The sequence below is a fragment of the Salvia hispanica genome, chromosome 1, assembly GCF_023119035.1.
Source record: "Salvia hispanica cultivar TCC Black 2014 chromosome 1, UniMelb_Shisp_WGS_1.0, whole genome shotgun sequence".
Taxonomy (NCBI): Eukaryota; Viridiplantae; Streptophyta; class Magnoliopsida; order Lamiales; family Lamiaceae; genus Salvia; species Salvia hispanica.
The window spans coordinates 48291931-48312798 of NC_062965.1; the positions used below are offsets into that span (position 1 = coordinate 48291931).

Below are 20868 nucleotides of genomic sequence, written 5' to 3' on the forward strand. Positions count from 1 at the left end.
ATATAAATGTCAAAAATGTGATGTAAAACACACATACACATTGATGGTGAACCACAGATTGTGGTTAAGGCCAAAGCTTCCAGCTTCTGTGAACGTTCCTACCATTAAAAGAGCTCCAACACTTCTTCTTCAACTTCTCATCTTTACTTTTTTGCTTTTTTTGGCGCCATGGATTCGCCTTGTAATTCTCTCTTCTCCAATTAAAAAAATACGAAAAATGAGATTAACAATTCATGATCCGATTTAGAATAATTTTCTTATATGCTAACAAATTCCGAATCTGGCGCAGCGTATATACGATCCAGTGATCGCCGTTGAAATAAAATTATCGCCAATTCCGGACTGCGTGACGTGGAATCGCACCGGAATTTGCCCCAAAATTCATCCAGCCTCTTCGCCGGCGAAGGAGAGAAGCGGGTCCAGCTGCCCCGATTACTTCCGATGGATCGACGAGGACCTGCGCCACTGGAGGAAAACAGGGATCACCGAGAGGACGGTGGCGGGGGCGCGGCGCACGGCGCACTCCCGGCTGACGATTTTGGGCGGGAAAATGTACGTGGAGAATTTCAAAGAGGCGTTCCAGTCGCTCGCCTTGTTCACGCTGTGGGGGTTCGCGCAGCTGATGAGGAGGTATGGTGGAAAATTGCCCGATTTGGAGCTGATGTTCGACTGCAACGATCGGCCGGTGGTGAAAGCGGAGAAATATGCGGCGGAGGGAGCGGTTCCGCCGCCGCTCTTCAAGTACTGCGCGGATAATAGCACCTTCGATATCGTCTTCCCCTATTGGAGCTTTTGGGGCTGGTAATTAATGTTAGGGTGTCTCCAATGGCGGACGTCCAGGTAGGACGTCGCCGACGTCCGACCGGACGTCCGCCGTAATGGGTGGGAAGGGCGCTCACGCCCGTCCCGAGTCCCGTCGGATGGCCTCACCCCTCGCATCGACGTCCGACCGGACGTCAGCCACTGTGGCGAAGGTCGGACGTCCCGATCGGACGTCCGCAATTTTTAATTTATTTTTTTTTTAAAAAAAAACTCTATAAATAGGGCTCCCCCAACTTCATTTCATTCACACCATTTGTGTTGACAAGTTTCTCTCTCTAACCTCTTTTTTCAATTATCTATAATGGCGAGTAGTCGTGCGGGTGGTAGTGGCGGAGGCGCTAGTGATAGTGATGGTGATAGTGATGATGAATTGGATCTCGCTGTGCAAGAGGCGATTGATCGATTGCTCCGGCAGAGGCGGCGGCGGCGGTACCTCGGCCAATCCATCGCCGACGTCATGTACCCCGGGACCACATTGCTGCACATATTCAGTTGTATGAGGACTACTTTGCTCCGCAGCCGCGTTTTGGGGATGCCTTATTTCGCCGACGTTTTAGGATGCATCGTCCTCTGTTTATGCATATCGTTGGTTCTTTAGAGAGAAGGTACGAGTTTTTCAAGGTCGGGGAGGATGCGGCTGGCAAACCCGGACACACGCCAATACAGAAGTGTACGGCCGCAATCAGGCAACTGGCGTACGGAGGTCCGACCGACATGTTCGACGAGTACCTCCACATTGGGGAGTCTCCAGCCGTCGAGTGTCTGTTGGAGTTTTGCGCGGGCGTTAGATCGATATTCGGGGATCAGTATCTTCGACGTCCGAGCCCCGAAGACTGCCAGCGGCTGATTAATATGCATGGATTCCCCGGGATGTTGGGCAGCATCGATTGTATGCATTGGGAGTGGAGGAACCGCCCCGCCGCCTGGAAGGGGATACACACTTCCGGCTTCAAAGCCAAGCATCCCACGATGATCCTTGAAGTTGTAGCTGACTACCGGCTGTGGATATGACATGCTTATTTTGGAGTGGTCGGGTCGAACAACGACATCAACGTCCTCCAGTCGTCGCCCCTGTTCAACGATCAGTGCAATGGCGTTGGTCCCGCCATCAGTTTCGTCGCCAACGGCAACCAGCACAACATGGGATACTATTTGGCGGATGGGATATACCCAAACTGGCCCGTCTTTGTGAAGACGATCAAGCATGCGATCGGCCAAAGAAGTCCTACTTTGCGACCCGGCAGGAGGCAGCGCGCAAGGATATTGAGCGCGCATTTGGTGCGCTCCAGAGTCGATGGGCGATGGTGAGGGGTCCGGCACGGCAGTGGTATATTCCCAACATCGGCGACATCATGTACGCGTATATCATTTTGCACAACATGATTGTCGAAAGTGAAGGGGACGAACTGACTCAGTGGACCAGCGAAGATGACACGGGTGCCGGTCCAAGCCACGACGTGGCCACCGCAAATGTAAACATGGGGGTACCTCATGGAGAGGTTGAGCGGTTGCGCGCATTTGCCAACATGCGGCAAAGAAATGCTCATATTCGACTTCAGGAGGATATCATCGAAGAGGTTTGGACGTGGAGGGGTGGCCGTTGATGTGAGTTTTTTTTTTCTATCTACTATGTAATTTTTTTTTTCGAATGATGTATGTTTTTTTTTAAATGAAATATTCGTATTTCCCGTTCGTATTCGTGTCGAATTTTAATTCCGTGAATTTTAATTTTAATTGTGAATTAATTTAATTGTAGGAAGGGCTAGTGGAAGTCCTAGTGTGAAGTCCTAGTGATGTGGCAGTAGAATGGGAAGGGCTAGTGCTGACGTGGCAGGCAGTTTTTGTGGAAAGGGCTAGTGGAGGTCCTAGTGGGAGAGGCGTCACCGGAGACACCCTTAGGGAGATTTTGAATATTGAACAAAAACGGATAATCTGAAAGTCGTGATAAATCACTTTCAGATCAAATCAATTTCGGTGGTTCTACCAAAATATTTGATCGGATACAATTCAGAGAAATCAGAGCTTCTGTATGTTGATGTTCGAGAAGTATATAGAACCAAAAGAATCGATCAGATTAAGAAGAAGATGAACCAGTGCATCTGTTGGGGGAAAACCGAAAATAACTAATTTTTAAAAGGTTTTCGAAATTGCAAATTAGTCCTTTGACTTTCAGAAATTACATTTTCGGATGAATTTCTTACACAACAACTTCGTTGGAAATAAAAAATTTCCAAGCTCGACCCCAGCCAGGGGCTCTGCCCCTTGGACCCCGCTACCCGGGGGCGCTGCCCCCGGACCCCCGTCCATCATAATGAATTCAAATAAGCGTGTACTCCGCACTTCCATACTTATATGATGTATCATTATGATAATACTGATCAATCAAGTTAACCCAATTACACTAAAATATCGAACAATTAATTCTTCACTCCCTCTCTCTCTTCCAATTCAGATATCATTTTGAGTGAACTGCACCAAAGGACCCTAACTTTTCGACTTGTTTCACCGAAGACCCCTAACAAAAAAAAATCCCACCACCGGTATCTAACAAAATATATAATCACAAACCTTGTTTTTTCGGACCATAACACCCTCAGGGCTTGAAAGGGAAAATTCAACCTTTTACGACGCAATCCCTGCATCTCACCTGCTGCTTGTACTGTGGATGACGCGAATCCTAATGGATGTGACAGAAACATCAAGTCTTTTGTCCTCTCTGTTCCTCAGAATGTATACGGATGCTTCCCCCTCCCTAAACTCTATCATGTACCAACATTGTTATTTTGTAAATTAAACACTTAGCTTTTTGTTTCTCTTTCCTATTTCCCTCCAATTCACTTTCACTCTATATAATTTGAGGTATCCCTATTCTTTTCTAAATAAAACTTATACTAGTATAATTCTATAAATATTTTTCAAAATATAGTATATATAATTGCCTAAGTAAAATATAATCTGTAGTGCATTCCATGTTCAACAATAACGAGTAATATATGTAAAGAAGTATATCTCCAATTTTATAAATTTTTTATACTCTACTACACTTAATAAATCCCTTCTACAGATTTCAATAAAAAAAGTATTAGCCCAACTGATTAAATTATTATACCCAATTTATATTCCCCAAATAAGCCCAATATGGTCATCTTATACCCGACGCCTCCTTTCCCCAATTCACTGAACAAACCCAAATCTCCATTTCTTTCGGCATGTCTATTCAAATCACCTTCTCACTACCTCAAGTCACCTTCGAATCTTCGAAGGTTCACCACCGTCTTTTTTTTTTTACGGAGGGGGCGACTATGGCTTTTTCCAGCCATCCCTAAGGAAAATTCGAAGCTCTTGGCCGCCGGGAAGGGGCGACCGCCCCCTCCTGGATCCGCCACTGCCTCCAAAACGGAACCGAAGTTCTGCTGGAGCGTTGATAAGGCTAATTTCATGCATCGGTAATGTACGAAAAATGTTATAAATTGCTGGGTCTAACACGTTTCCTAAGCCAGGTGTGTGAAGAAAATCGCTAGATCAAGGAAGTACTGAAGGAGATGGTCTAGCGAAAGAAGAAGCGAAGTGAGCAGGATTTACAAGGGGAATTGGCGTGACAAAGGAGTCAAAAACTGAGGGCATTAAAGTCTTATCTATACCTCGCTGGGCCCCACTCAAACGCCTATAAATAGAAGAGCATGCAACGCAGGGCTTATCACTTTTTTTCACTCTTCTTAGCTCACACACTTTACACACACTTGGGAATGGATCTGGGGTAGTCGGGAACGGAAGGTTACTTTCTTAGAAATTTCGTGGTTGGCAACACCGTCCGAGTGAGGGCGAAGATACAATTACTTTTAATTTCAGTTGTTTTGCTTGTTTTCACCGTCGAACTTCACTTTTGGGAGTCGACCTTGATGTTGATGATGCTTATTTGTCTTTCCGTTTGTTGATCTGCGTTTAGCAGTTAAATTTCAAGTCAATTTGCATAGATCTCTCTGCTGTTAGTTTATTTCTTCAAATGTTATGTCGATCTCTGTTTATTTTGATGTTGTGGTGTTTGATATGGAATTTGGTGACAGATCTGTGGTTATTTGAGTATTCGGAGTTGCTTGTTTAAATCTGACGAGATGAAGTGTTTCTGTTGGTTGGAGTTTGTATCGGATGCTTGGATCCGGAGTGGATTTAACGTCTGAGGTTGGATTCAACGTGTGGAAGGATAGTTGTTAGATGGATTTTATTTTCTCCTTGTTTTCTGTTTGCTTCGTCTAGAGTATGCAGATCCGTTAGGTTCTTTGTTGTTTATGCATTAATTTGATTTAAAGGTCAGTTGCTCTGTTTTAAATTTCGCTCATGTTGAATTTCTCGAGAAGTTTTACGCAATTTGGTTGTAGAAGACGATGTCGCTGTTAGTTAGTACGAGAGTTAGTTATTCTGCCAACTTTTCATTCGTACCTCGCTTTTTCAGACATGGTCCCCACAGTAGGTTTATTTCCTAGGTCTAGTAGTGCAGTGGTTTTCTTAGATCAAGTGTCGGACAGTTAAATTTCCTTACTACGCTCTTTCATGATTTTGCCTAGGTCTAGCTGTTAGCTTAAGAATTTTAAAGGTTCCCAAGTCAAGTTAATTTTAATTTTTCCTCAACCCAAGAAAATGCGTGGCAGCAGCCAACACCAAAAACACACCCAAATCCTTGAACATGAGTATTACGCATCCTTCTCTGTGGGATCGACCCCTACTTCCCTATACTAGGTTTAGTAAAACGGTTGAGGGTTTTTGAAAAAGGTACTTTGTGTGTCCGACGACCGGGATTCCTCGCGTTCAATGAGTTCCTAGACCACGTGATCTAGTGTGCTGGATCTAGGGAACCTGTTATTCTCTATTTTTGAATACACTCACACACATCAAGAGGGCTTTTCAAGCGTCCTCCTCCTGTTCGTCACGGCGCAAAAAGAAGCCGCCACCGCCAACACCACACCGTCTTCGTCACTATCACCTCTGGTATCACGAACGAATGAAAGGAATGAAATCATTAGAGAGGGACAGATAATATAGTATAAGAAAGATGAAAGAAAATAGGAGAATGGAAAAATAGAATCTACTCCCTCCGTTCCCTCATAGTTGAGGCGGAATTTTTCGGCACGGAGTTTAAGAAATGAATGTTGAGTGTGTTAATTAAATATATAAAAAAGTAAGAAAGAGAAAAAGGTAGAGAGAATAAAGTAAAAAGTGAATAAAGTAGAGAGAATAAAGTAAAAAGTGAATAAAGTAGAGAGAATAAAATAAGGGAGAGTAAAGTAAGAAAGAAGAAAAAATTACTATATATATAAATGACTCAACTATGAGGGAACTTCCCTGAAATGGAAAAATGACTCAACTATGAAGGAACGGAGGGAGTATAATTTTTGACATCTCTTACATAGCAAAGTAAGTAGGTGTAGAGGTGCCCACGGTTCAGGAACCGACGGTTACGTTTCGGAACCGCCGGTTCCGGTTTTGGAAATTATTGAACCGGAACCGAACCATGAGGGTGTTTCGCGGTTCCGGTTCCAAAACCGCCGGTTTCGGTTTCGGTTCTGAACCGGCGGTTTTCCGGTGGTTTTTTAACGGTTTTTCACGGTTCTGAACCGGTGGTTTTTTGCGGTTCCTGCTTGGTTTCACGGTTTTCCGGTATTTTTTCGCGGTTCCGGCACGATTTCGGTTCAAAATTTTTTGAACCTGAACCGAACCACGGTTCAAAAATCAACGGTTTCGGTTTGGATAAATTCTCACGGTTTCGGTTCAGAACCGTAACCGACAGTTACGGTTTCGGTTAACTGCCGGTTCAGTAAACCTTGGGCAGGTCTAAGTAGGTGTGCAGAATAATGCAGGTTTGATTCGTAAAGAGACTAAATTCCCCTTTAGCCTATTTGGGCATTTTCGTCCGAAAAATGGCAAAAAACACAAGGTTTGTGATTATATATTTTGTTAGATATCTTTGATGAGATTTTTTTTTTAGGGATCTCCAGTGAAACAAGCCGAAAAGTTAGGGCCCTTTGTGCAGTTCACTCTTTCATTTTAGGTAAATGATGATAGTAAAATTTAATTCTAATTAGAGTGATTAAAGAAATCATAACTGAATTAAATTCGAATACGCATATCTTTCTGTTAAAATACTACTGCATTCTATTGAATCTATGAAATTATTGTGTTTATAGTGATATAAATACTGAGAAAAGTGTTTTCCCTATCATCAGATATTGCATTTTTCAGTACGAAATGCATCAGTCAGAAATTTTTATTATCACTATAACTAAGGGGTCTACTTGTATATATTTTTCATTTTTTTTTAGTTTGATTGTGAGATTACTGTGTCATGGGATAATTTATTGCAAAGAAAGAAAAAATGATTAGGATTAAGATAATTAATGTAACAAATTTGACAAGGTCAAATTCAAAGAAAGAAAAACGATTATAGTCATCCTCACGGATTAAAAAAATTTATGCAACGTAAGTTGACTTTTGAGAATACTATATAAATTTATGCTCATTTAATATTCTCTCCGTTTCACTATAGTTGAGTCATTTTATCATTTAGAGAAGTTTCTTCGTAGTTGAGTCATTTTCTTATATGGTAATTTTTTTCTCTTTCTTACTTTACTCTCTCTTATTTTATTATCCCTACTTTATTCACGTTATACTTTATTCTCTCTACCTTTTCCTCTCTCTTACTTTTTTATCTATTTATTTAACACACCCAATATTCATTTCTAAAACTCCGTGCCGAAAAGTTTCGCCTCAACTATAGCGAAACGGAGGGAATAGAAGGAAATGGAAATGATATTTTTTTTGGTAATACATGGAAGTTTTGCGTTCTTCTTTAACAGTCTTATTTTCCAGTTTTTTCTTCAATTCAAACTTTGTAAATTTTTGTTCTCTCTTTACATGAGTAGGATTTATAGTTCTCGTGGTTAAAACTTTTTAGTTAAAAATTGCTAGTAATGATCGTTTCTATTAAACAAGCACATATAAATCACGAATTTTAGTCAAAATTAGCAAAATATTGAACCACTAAATTTCAATTTTTTGCATTTGTCTTACATCAAAATCGAAGCTAATGTGGCAAAAAAAACGATGTTGTTTAGATTCAAAAAAATGACACTGTTTTGTTTGAAACTGCATCGTTTTGTTTGTTACATTATCGTGAATTTTCCCATATTGGTTTCAACTTTGACTATGGGACATTTGCCAAAATGAATATTTTGTTATTTAATAGTAGTATATTTCAATTTTAGACTTTATGAAATTAATCAACCAAATTTGTAGTAAAATAAGAAGATACTGTTATGGAGATACAGGGCAGAGGTAAATATAAAGCCATGGAGCAATTTTTTGAAAGAGACTAAAGAAGGGATGGAGATGTTAAAATGGGAGGATAGAGCGCCCTACGCCTTCTGGAAGGGTAACCCCAAGGTTTCCCGCCAAAGACACCTACTCTTCAAATGCAACCCCACTCGTCTAAACGACTGGAATGCCCGCATTTATGCCCTCGTAACGACTCTTATCCTATTTTTGTTTTCGAGAAAATATTTCGGATGCCTAGTAAACCTTAAGCAGATCAAAACACGAATGTATATCAGGTTACACAGTCCGGTTACGATTCCAACATTTTTGAATTGTTAACTTGCGGTTTTGGTCCAAAACCGGGAAATCGGTTGTTTTGGTCCAAAATTAGTAAAAATCAGTACCAGCGAAAAATCGTCTATTATGAATCAAACCTGGAACCGCAAAGAAGGTTGTCGGTTCCACTCCCTTAGAACTTAAATCCGATGAATTGGAAGCGGCGACAACCTTAGAAAATACTCCCCAATTATAAATAGGGTAAATTGTCGAAAAAATCATGATGTTTAGATCAAATTCAGTCAAGAAATCCACTTAATTTAGTTTTTGTTTGCAATTATTTATCTGGGTTTTTTTTGGTGTGGCATGCGAGAAATCATTCATGGGTGTCACTGATGTAGAGTTAAATGGTGTCTTAATAAAAAAGACGTTATTTGGTTGAAAAACATCAACATTAGATTACATATAGGTGAACTAATTTTTTTTGTGAGGGATAGTTGCGAATATATCCAACTTTCATCATTTTTCCGGTTGATTTTTAAAATAGCGGCATGAAACAGGATTTGACAAAATTCATGATATCCTGCCAATTTGCCTTATGTATATACTAAGTTTATCTTTGTTTCCATCCTAGGATTGGGAACAAGAAGCTCAAAGAGGATTAAATCAATCCAATCTTGCAAAGCAGTGCACCCACAGGTGGTTTTTGACAGCAACCAAATGATGCATTCAGTGCAACAAGTGTTGTTTCTGATTCTTGATCCTGTCATGTAAGGTACAAGATTTATGCAGAAGGACAGGGATGGTCTGTGAGTAAGAAATACATTCTAGCCTGCAACTCTCCCACATTGCTCATCTGGTCGCGTTGGCACGACTTCTTCACCCGGTCCCTCGTCCCCCAACGACATCACTGGCCGGTTCGAGACTCCCAAATGTGCAAGTCTATCAAATTTGCTGTTGAATGGGGCAACAATCACACTACAAAGGTATCATCATCATGACATCTCCTCACCTAATTTCCAGTGTTTTTACTGAAATCATGTTTTTTTAGGCCAAGGAGATTGGTGAGGCCGGGAGCCATTTCGCCCGCGAGGCTCTGAGAATGGAGAATGTTTACGATTACATGTTTCATCTGTTAAGTGAGTACGCGAAGCTGTTCAAGTACAAGCCAAAGATCCCTTCAAACGCGATTGAGCTCTGCTCCGAGGCGCTGGCTTGCAACACAGATGGGAAATGGAAGGAGTTCATGGAGGAATCCATGGAGAAGTTTCCTAGTGATTCGCCTCCGTGCACGTTGCCTCCACTTTTTGACCTCGGACCGTTTGCACAGGCGAAAATGGAGGCCGTGGATGAGGTGGAGGCATGGGAAGATGAGTATTGGAGGAAAAAAGACAATGTACATTGATGTAACAAGACTCAACAAATTAGAGAAATGCATTCAAGAAAAACTCTCATATCCTTGCTCAAAATAGAACAGAAAATCATCAACTCAAAATTGAAAAAGAAAGATTTTTAAAATAGAAACTTGAACTAATAAGCTCTTTCCTTGAAGATGTCCATGCTCATCTCACTTGCATCAGTTGCTTGCAACTCAACCTGAATGCCATCCAGCTCTCTCTTGAACCGGTCTTTTGAGCTCGCGTAAAGCATCTTGGTCCTCACCTTTGAAGTCTCAGGACACCTGAGACAATATCCCAATAATTTCATCAAAAAACACTACTTGCAAATTGAAGATTCATGTGATCTCACCAAGCAATGAAGAAAATCTTGCTCTTGCGGCAGTTCTCATCAGTTGTGAAGTCGTAGTCGTACACAGCATACCGGCAATCATCAGCAGGCAAGCTGTTGTTGAGGTCGATGTGAGTCTCGTCTTGGCCCCCGGCCTTCTCCACCACCACTTGCTGGAGTCCGTCGTCAAGTTTGAACACAATGTACCTGAAGCAACGTTTTGCCTTGAGCTCCAGAAACTTCAGCTTGCACGCGTCGTCCACAGCAACCCCAGATGCCGAATTCGCCTGCTCAGATAAATGACAGAAGCATTCTTGATCAAGTGCAGAAGGTTTTAAGCATACTATTGGAAAAAATTAACTTTTTTTTTACATATGTTTTATGTTGGTGGTTTTTCCAAATGCTTTTTCAGTTACATATTTCCAAAATGCTGGAAAAAAAAAGATAGGCCCATTTTTGTCCCATAACCAGAGAAAACAAGCAAATAGAATACATAAATCATCTTATAATGCTAAAGAAATCTATCAAAAACATATAATGAAGAAAGTGGATATGTAGAGAATCAATAGTTATAGAAGTCATTCACATAAAAATGTAGAAATTCAAGGGAATGGAGTTGAATGATAGCATGAAAACATATTCAAATACATGTAGGAATGGAAAGAATGATGTACCATTGTGCTCTGTGTGAAAAAATCAGCAGCCTCGAGAAAATGTGATTAATTAGAGATTAAATGGAAAGAAGAAGAAAACAGAGTAGTAAGAAATGGATCCTTAAATTTTGGTAGGGTATTGAAAAATTCATAGGATGAGAGAAATTTGAGGGTGTTTGTTTATACCAAAATTTCTGTGTATTTTGTTAGAATTTGACAGCACCGAAAACTTAATAATATAAAACGTTGCATAATCTTGAACAAGATTTAACATTTATAATAGCAATGAAACTTTATTACAAGCTCATACCAATAAACTGATATCTCATTTGCACTATTTGTTCCTTTAATAAACATAATTAATCATTTAAAATTATTTAATTGCCAATTTAAATGTATATAAAACGGTTTTCTGCATATTTTTGCTTGTTCCAATTCAAATAAGTTCATCTCATTTCTTGGCATCTTTCCTAGCCAAAAACTCCAACATCAGCATATAAATTCATTACTAATCAGCAACAAAGATCTGAATTAGCTGCTGAAGACTTAATCAACCAGTTTCTCCAAACGTCGATGGGTGTTGAAATCGAAAACTTGAACCAAAATACGACAGTACATTTCTATCTGTCTATACCAACTGACCTATGATTCTGAACTAGGCTAAGCATTGTCTAGAACAGCTAGGTTCCCAACTGTATGGTCTTCGGAATCTGCTGAAGTCCCTGCAGCAATGTTTTTCGCCTTTGAGGCGCGCGGTAGCAGGCTTCCCACAACAACCTGGAGTCATTCATCGAATGAGGCCTCATAAAATAAGATTATGATCAGTGTGAAATTAGTTTATAGCTACCTGAACAGGGCTGCTAGCAAGCATGACACCATCGACTCCACCACCTATGACAAGCCCATCCGGACCAGAAAGAATAACGTTCAGACAGCCGACTGGGCCTTGAGGCGCATCCACATCAAATTGTACATACGAACCGGTTAAACTCAAAATATCAAAGCATCCCTATGAAAGAATGAACGCAGAGAAAAAATAATTGCTACTGAGTCGAGAAGAAACAAGACAAGAACCAAAGAAACAAGGGAAGACAAATATCTTTCAATCAACAAGATCTAGTTTGCATAAGATTCTAAATCCAGATAAATGGTTCAAAATGTAAAAAATGGAATTAACGGCTATCTAGGTTCACTAAGAAAGAATGGAAATGAAGTTTCACAAATCAATATTAAGTTGAAGCTTGCATTAATTACATTGAGAAATATATGACAAATTCATAGTTTAAACTTCGAGCTATTAATAAAGTCTTAACAGCAGTAATGCAAGATATAGCCTTCAAGTTAAGGGAAGAAAAGGCATTTAAATTCGACGGACTACAATCTAACTCTCATAGCACTGATGCCTCTAGTTTTTACATTACATTTGCAATAAACAAATACCTCATATGTGACGCTCCCACCAGAACTCGATCTGCTAATATTTACAGCTGATACTGTACCATTTCCAGATAAAATGACTGTGATTTGTCGCCCCTGTACAAAAGACAGTACCTTTCTTTTGACATCCTGCAGAAAAACCATGGCAATAATAAACAAAGGATGTTCCGAAGTTGACGATTTGTTATCATCATTTAAGAAATGTCTTTGTGAAATGCCCTGAAAGACACACTACAAAGTATTTAGACCATATCAAATTTTAATTAATGATGCAAGCCTTCCCATTCTCTTAGTCAGTCATGTTACACTCAGATTATCGAATTTTCTGTCATAGTTCATGACGAATTTAAGTTTTGGCACTAAATTCAGCCCTTATCCTCCAATTTCTCCTAACCAGGATGTATAGACTGGATGAAGATGTAAGCAAGATGTTTCCAGATCAGCAAAATGAAGAATCATAAGATTGAACAATATTTTCCACAATTTTGTTGCCAAATATTTAATTGAAAAGACTTTATGTCATTTTACTATTTATGAAAGGTATTTCAAGTTTGGACGTCTTCTTTCTAGAAGTCCGTTAGCTAGACGACGGAAACAGGTGGAAGATGCTGGTAAATAAGTGATGTTAGGTGAATTCATTCATATAGCTGTGATAGCACTAACTTCTCCAACGGCAACATTGATGACATGCGGGACAAGTTTTCCAGGCCGGGTTAAGATAGATCCACCTGACAAAAATATGAATTCCACCACAAAATCAAGAAAAATTAAACACTTCAAATCGCCATGGAAGAAACATACCATAAACATTTGATTTGACACAATGCTATTAAATTTGAAAAAAAATTGAGAGACTACCTATATGAACATAACATGAAGACATTTGGAAAGGAAATTAAACTTTTAATAGAAGATACAGTAATAACGCTCTTATTAAAATGAGATATTTGCATATGACAACACGGTGTAAGGATATTGCTGGATCATTATCATCAAATAACTTATTTTTCAAGGTTCGGAGAGATATCAAGAATTTCATAGCTATATATGGATGTATATGAGCATTTATTGGAGTTTCCTCAATAAGAGACTCTCAATAACATATGACAAAGTGACTAAACCTCGAATAGGTCTCTGAATGAGTTGAAAAGGTAGCATTTTGAGCAAAGGTTCTGCTTGAAAATAACGCATATCGGCTAAATTAGGGAAAGTGATGCTTTTCACATCATATGCTCTCACTTTGACAAGCAAAACACATGCTTTCTACATTTACGAGATTAAAAATAACCTGTATATCTTCCTCCAGTCTGATTTGGTACTTTAAACATATCTGTCACTACTAAAATATTCCTTTGGAAAGCCATTGTGTGCGAGAGAGAGAGAGAGAGAGGGAGACAGAGAGAAAGGTAGAGAGAAGCAGAGTGTGGAGACTGTGAACGGCAATTTATAGATAGAGGTAAGGGGTGAGTCAGCAGCTTGAGGTCAACTGACATGGTATTTACAGGTGGCACTATGTGTCCAGCCCCTTGTCATCAATCACGAGAATATCAGTTATTTCATACAGAGAAAGGTAAATGGTAAATCCGTAGCTGGACAATGCAAGTTAAGCGGATCTTTGAGGTAATAATCTTTCATTAGGATCACGAACATATATGTCAATCATCACTAGTGTCGTGAACGTACATGTGTATAAGTCTTTCTGTAAAATTATGTGAATGTCCAGTCTTTATATAAGGCTTTTACTTTGCAAAAATCTATAATTTACTATACCAGTAGTATATACTCACAAGTGCTTGTTGTACTAGTTTATATCACGGAATCCACACAATGAAGCACATGATTTGAGGCTAGCATTTCATAAGATTATGACTTTAATTTTTTAATCATTTTAACAGGTAACTCGTATCGCCCATACCATTTTCGAATTACGCATTTGGAAAGCAATTATTAGGATTAAAGACACCAAACAAGAAACTTCAATCATTAAAAAAACTTAAAGAGTAATAATATCTAAACTCATTTATGAACATGCAACTATATACATAAAATCAACCAAAACTCATATTTGTTAGCTACCAAGAAATAGCAAGTAGCAATGAAACAGAGGGAAAAAAACAAGATTTAGAATTACCAAGGGGGATTTGTTGATGCTTTTGCCCCGTCCCTGGTGGTCTCCCTCTCCGCTTCTGAGTTGGTGTCACAAATGGCACGGGATTAGGCAAGGAGGGCGACAATGGCAATGAATTAGCACTATCACACCCATATTTCTGTGGCCTTCCCCTCTTCCTAGAAACAGGCTCCCCTTGCATCATAGCAGGAGGGGGGCCAGCACTCATCCCATGAGGTGACATTGTCGATGATCCCATCACATCCCTCTCCATGTTGGTTTGATACTGAAAACCGGGATTAGACAGCGAATTCATGCCAAGGTATCCCTGCAGTCCCATGACAGATTCGGCATTTCCTTGATGGAGATAATAGGAAGCCGAACCTTGCAGTGGTATAGCTTCCCTTTGATCCATATATTCACTACTTATAAATGGTTTCAGGCTGAGGTTCTCCAAATTTTCCAAACACAACACTTTGAAAATGGGTATCAGATCATATCTTCATCAAGCAAATCTTGGCTACTCCGGCTTGGATGCAATTTTGGCTTAACAATTTTTTTGACAATGCTTCTACCAATGCAATTTACATCACCCCAGCAGCTCTATTATGCAATGCAAGAGAAAAATCAATTCAAGATTCTTGAATTGCAACAAAAACAGATTAAAATATGCTATTTACAAATTACTATTCCCACAATAGAAAAGACTGAAACTTGATAAGATGAAATCAAGGCTGAAACCATTTCAATTGAAGAAGAGAAAAGGATTAACAAAATTTCAAGACAACATACGCATTACTAAATCAAAACAAGAAAAAGGCCTCATTTCAAATATGCAATTTTCTACTTTTGCATTCTCATCAAGCACAAAACATATCTGCAAACAAACACACATTTCATTTCACAACCCTTTAACAGCAGAAGGGAAAAAGAAGCAATAAAGGCCCACCTCAAGAGAGGAAACACCATTGCTCATGCCAAAAGCAGCCATGCAATAACATTTGAAACAATTAAACAAAAAAAAAAGTGTTGAAGGGCGAAACGCGTTGATGAAAAAGAGAGTCTTTTTATGAAAATCAGGTAATACCGCAGCTTGTAAAATGAGACATTGATGAACTAACTCACCATGAAAGAATTCTCTTTTGAAAGAAGAGTGTTTCTTTTGCTGGGAATTTGTGTGATGTGGTTCACTGTGTGTAGAGAGTGAGGACTAGTGTGGTTCATCGTAAACAGCAGAGCAGCTGCAGCGCCGTCCGTCACCATTATAGACAAGTAAGACCTCAATTCAATGTGTGTTGTCAAATCTTTACAAGCACTGGCAACCCTCGCGCGTGCCTTTTGCATCACTTTTAATTTTCATATGGACGCAGAAATCAAGGGGCTATTTATTAAAAAAAATATTCAAGTATAATCATATACTACTACTGTACTTGTTTAACTCTTTGACAGAAGCTTTTTTACAAGAATTTATATTTATACTTCTTCTATACTTCAAATAATCAAACTTTGGCGTCCATAACAAGTGATTGATTTTTCTTTGGTAAAAAAGTAGTAACATATTTTTCTTTTTTATTTTATTTTTTTCACTAACGTTATTCTCTCTTTCTTAGTTTATCCCTTAATTTATCTCTCTTATTTTTTTCTCTCTCATACTTTATTCTCTCCACTTATTTCAATAAATATCATTTCTTAAATCTCGTACTGAAAAAAAGTTGATCGCTTGCGGCAGAACAAAGAGTATGAATGAAAAAATATTAAGCAATAGCAATAGGCGGCCCAGCCACCGCCAAACGGTTCGGCGGTTGGCTGAGCGCCTAGCCGAGAGGCGGAAAGAAAAAAGCCCGAGAGCTCGGGCTTGGGCGACCGGTGCTGGGCGATGGTTGGGCGCCTATTGCGTGCCGAGCACCACCGTGCCGATTTTTTTTTATTTCCTCTATATATACGACTCCTTGCACTTCAATTTATTCACACCATTACATGTTCTCTCTAGATAAAATGAATCACGATAGCGATTCCTCAACACCAGCGAATAATAATATCTGCGTGCGGAACGCAGTTCCCCAGCAGGAACTATGTTCGAACTTTCTTCGTGTCCTGTCCAATTTTTAATTTTATAGTACTCCCCCTATCTCATTAGAAATGAAACGTTTTCTTTTTTAGGTTGTCCTAATGAAAATGAAATGTTTCCTAAAATGGAAACAACACTCTCTCTACTTTTTCTTCTCTCTTACTTTACTCTCTCTTCATTAACTCACAAAACACCACTGCATAAAAATTATGTGCCGGAAACCAAATGTTGCATATTTTATTGGGACGGAGGGAGTATTTGTTTAATTTGATAGTAAATGGGAGGGCTAGGCTGGGCTATGGGAAGTCTATGGCATTGGCTAGGCTGTGATGATGTGGCAGGAGGCATTTTAGGCTAGGTTGTGGCTGGTCTGTGTCTATTGCTATTGCTCTTCGAGCATTAAGGGCATATGCATCGTTGCGCGATGTTGTCTCGATCTCGTCTCGACGAGATGAGACGGCATCGAGACAGCGATGTGGGATCCGTCTCGTCTCAACGAGACGAGCTGTCTCGATGCGTGACGCGTCCCGGTGAGGCCAGCCTCGAGCTGGCGAGACACGCGCGCGGCGCAACGTGGTGCGCGCTGGCGGTGGCGTGACGCCCACTCGCCGACCCGCGAGTGGGCGTCGGAATTATGACGTCATAATTCATTTTTTTTAAATCAATTTTTGACAAACTCATAGTTTAGGCTTGTGTTTATGGGTGATTAGAGAGTGCTTTTGATGGTTTAAGATGTTAAATACAAGTATTTCACCACATATACACTAATTAGGTGAGTTAATGGGTTTGTCGTAGTTTTGTGATGAAAACAGGTTGAAACGAGCCGAAGCTGAAATTCGAGGAGTTCTCCAGAAGAAAAACCCGACCGGGTGTTTCTCATTCCTCGGAAAACCCGGTCGGGTGTTTTGAAGAAGCCTTGCGGACTCCAGAAGGAAAACCCGACCGGGTGTTTTCCATTTCTCGGAAAACCCGGTCGGGTGTTTTGCATGAAACGGGCTCCGGGAAGAAAACCCGGTCGGGTGTTTTGTCACTTACAAATCACCCGACCGGGTATTTTGCATACGTGCTCACTTTACCCTAATTTTCACTCCGAGTATAAAAGGGTTCTTACTCAATTTCGAACCCTAACTTTCCCCACTGCAATTGAGAGAAAAATCGAGAGATACAAGATGATTGAAGGCAAGGAGGCTTCCATCTTCAAGAGATTGAAGAAGAAAGATTCTCCCCAACATCAAGTCCACCTTAGGGAGTTCTATTATCTTTTCTTACTATGTTTTCCTTTGATGTTTTGTATTTTCCTTTGTCTTAGCTTCCACTATGAGTGGCTAAGTCTTTGTTAGGGATATTGGTGAAGTTTGTATGGAATCCATGGGTTAAACCTTGATTTATGCTTATCTATATCTTTTGTGGTGGTTTTGTTGGTTATTGTGCTTTTTTTTATTGTCTAATTGCTTAGCTACCAATTGGATATGTCTTATTCTAATTATTGTCATTGAGAGATGCTTGATTAGATTGTTAAATAACCAACAACTCCGTGCGTTGTATGTGCTCGAGAGAGGCATAGCTAGAGAGAGGGCTTGGGTTCGTAGGTTTTAGGAGTCGGTTTCGAAGTGTAGGGAGGAGACTCCGACATTAGAGGCCGATCAACGCGTTAGGTGCACCCGAGAGGGGGTCTAACCAATTAACCCGACCTTCCTAGCCACATATAAGACCATTTAGATGAGCATGATCCCTAGGTGAACACCCGTGATTCATACCAACGGATCCATATCCCTACCTTCCCAATTTGAGTGAAAACTAACCTTTGTTTGCTTTATTTTCCTAATTTGCTATTTGTTTACTTGTTCCTTGATCTTAGTTAAGAAAAATCAAAAACCCCTTCTATTAGTCTAAATAGTGTTCAACGTTGCATCGTAGTACTCAAGCCGGCATTTAGTCTTCGAGGATCGATAATTTCAACTTGTCACGTGCTACATACCCCATACACTTGTGGGTGACATATTTATTGCAAATTTAGCATGAGTCAAGTTTTTGGATAAATTTTTTTTTTTTTTAAAAACGGTAAAATGATTGTTTAACGGTCATATTTTAATTTTTTTTTTATTCTATAAATAATCTTCTCATTCTCCATTTTACACACATCTATTATTCTCTCATCTCTCTTTCTTTCCTCTCCAATCACTTCTATAAAATCATTCCTTTACTTTTTTCTACTCCCAAATTTAATCTATTATGGGTCCATTTGAGCAAATGCGTCGAATAAAGGAAGAATCGCTAGAAGAAGATCGACGTAGGGAGGAGGAAGCCGTCGCGCCTCCTCAAAGGCGACCCCGGACTTACATCTATCGTAACCGGGAGGAAGCCGCCGCAAGGTTGGAACGTGATTACTTCAGTCCGAACCCGGTATGGGGAGATATCTACTTCCGTCGCCGTTTCCGTATGTCACGCGCGCTATTTTTGCATATCGCGAATACATTGGCGGGATGGGAAGAGTACTTCAGAGAAGGGTTCGATGCTGTTGGCCGTCCTAGCCACATGACGCTCTAGAAATGTACTGCAGCGATCCGTCAGCTTGCTACTGGACAAACGACGGATTCGTTCGACGAATACCTGCACGTCGGAGAATCCACTGGGAGACTTTGTTTGTTGAACTTCTGCAAAGGCGTCCGGGCAGCCTTCACCGACGAATTTCTGAAGAAGCGAACCACCGCAGATTGTCAGTTTCTGCTCCAACTTCACGAACAAGTGCACGGATTCCCCGGGATGCTCGGGAGTGTCGATTGCATACATTGGCAATGGAAGAATTGCCCTGTGGCGTTCCGGGGGTCATACACGAGAGGCCAAAAAGGCACCCACCCCACCGTTATACTCGAGGTCGTCGCCGACTACCGGCTATGGATTTGGCATGCGTATTTCGGGGTCCCCGGCTCAAACAACGACGTCAACGTGCTCAACAATTCCGACCTCTTCGTTGAAGTTCTGAATGGTAAGGCGTCGGCCATCAACTTCATCGCTAACAATCGCCAGTATAAAATGGGGTACTATCTTGCCGACGGCATCTATCCGAAGTGGCCAACCTTCGTGAAGACGTTCAACAGGCCTGCGAACGAAAAGCAGTATCTTTTTGCGCAGAAGCAAGAGGCTCTCGCAAGGATGTGGAGAGAGCGTTCGGGGTTCTCCAAGCTCGATTCAACATTATCAAAGCCTCGGCTCGACAGTGGTTTATGGAGAATATGGTTGACATTATGTATACGTGCATAATCTTGCACAATATGATTGTCGCCGACGAAGGACCTTAGGCGGGAAATTGGTTCGACCCTGAAACCCCGGGAAGCTCAACCGCAAGTAGTCCGCCTCGAACGGGAGTGCATCCGTCTTTGCAAGAGCGGTTGTCTATTCGGGCAAGGACACGTGATTCTACCGCCCACGCTCAACTCCAGGAGGATCTAATGGAGCACATTTGGGCAAAATTTGGCAACCGTTAGATGATCATCACTAGAGAACTCCTTCTTCTGCTTCTTTGCCTCCATTTTTTTTTATTTGAGTTTAAGTGTGCAATTTGTAATTTCTAGTTTTTTAAATTATGTCTTTTTTATTTTTTTAGGTATTTAAATTGTAATTTTATTTTATTTAATGAAGTGTGTTTTTATTAATTGAATTTGTTGAAAATAAAAATAAAAAATGAAATTAAATGAATAGTTAAAGGATGAGATTGTTAAGAGATGGAGGGATGCAAGTGTTGTCTCTTAGTTAAGAGATGAGCTGAAAAGTACAGTGGGGCCCGTGAATAGTAAAGAGATGAGACAGTTAAGAGACAAGGATGCGGATGGCCTAATAACAAGGAACTCCTCTCTCGGCTAGGACTCCCGCCACATCATCATTATCCGCTATTTTTGTTCCAGACCACAATTCCTATAATATACGCCCTCTATCCAAGCCAGAACATTTAATTTACACTATTAATTATTTTACTTCTAAAATTGAAATACTAGACAATATACTCTTAAGCACTTAAACTTATGGGGCTTCCTATGTGTGTCTACCTATTTTTATTCATATAAGGGCATCCGCAATGGAGTCTTTCACCAAGTCCGACAGAAGTGGTCGGAGGCGAGACGTGTTACGGGGTGTACGAGAAGAAAAAGTGGCGGGCCCAGCCTAGGGCATGGCCGACCAATGACGAGGCAGCGATGATAGACCTTAGGGCTGTGATAGGTCAAGAAGCCATTTTGTGGGCCAGAGTAAGTGCAATGAGGCGCCAAGGATGAGGAGAGGAGGGTCGACGCCCACGCAGAGGAGGAGGCCCAAGCTGCTGCTATCATCACGGAGTGAGCAATGTGGGAAGAGGCTACGGCTAGGGCATGAGAGAAAGAACGTGGAACCATTAGATTTTTGTTGCTGCAACATAAATATTCCCATAGGTCTGGTGTTATTTAAATTTTGATATTCAAGCTATATTTCATCCCACTCAA

At 40.5% G+C, this 20868-nt stretch overlaps 3 protein-coding genes across 3 annotated transcripts; 1 reads left to right on the top strand and 2 right to left on the bottom strand.

Moving 5' to 3' along the window:
- Positions 1-43: 43 nt before the first annotated feature.
- Positions 44-9808, top strand: LOC125199235 (O-glucosyltransferase rumi homolog). The gene is made up of 6 exons (XM_048097319.1): positions 44-181; positions 290-801; positions 8142-8334; positions 9038-9102; positions 9179-9389; positions 9455-9808. Exons 1-6 carry the CDS (start codon positions 44-46, stop codon positions 9806-9808), a joined length of 1473 nt encoding a protein of 490 aa, XP_047953276.1.
- Positions 9809-9810: 2 nt separating this feature from the next.
- Positions 9811-10916, bottom strand: LOC125208978 (actin-depolymerizing factor 1-like). Its single transcript, XM_048108533.1, has 3 exons — positions 10806-10916; positions 10153-10418; positions 9811-10084 (listed from the first exon to the last, which is right to left on the bottom strand). Exons 1-3 carry the CDS (start codon positions 10806-10808, stop codon positions 9934-9936), a joined length of 420 nt encoding a protein of 139 aa, XP_047964490.1. The 5' UTR covers positions 10809-10916; the 3' UTR covers positions 9811-9933.
- A 304-nt stretch (positions 10917-11220) lies between these two features.
- On the bottom strand, positions 11221-15591 carry LOC125208970 (AT-hook motif nuclear-localized protein 9-like). The gene is made up of 6 exons (XM_048108522.1): positions 15454-15591; positions 14353-14931; positions 12885-12949; positions 12225-12350; positions 11632-11793; positions 11221-11561 (listed from the first exon to the last, which is right to left on the bottom strand). Exons 2-6 carry the CDS (start codon positions 14741-14743, stop codon positions 11445-11447), a joined length of 861 nt encoding a protein of 286 aa, XP_047964479.1. The 5' UTR covers positions 14744-14931; positions 15454-15591; the 3' UTR covers positions 11221-11444.
- Positions 15592-20868: the final 5277 nt, after the last annotated feature.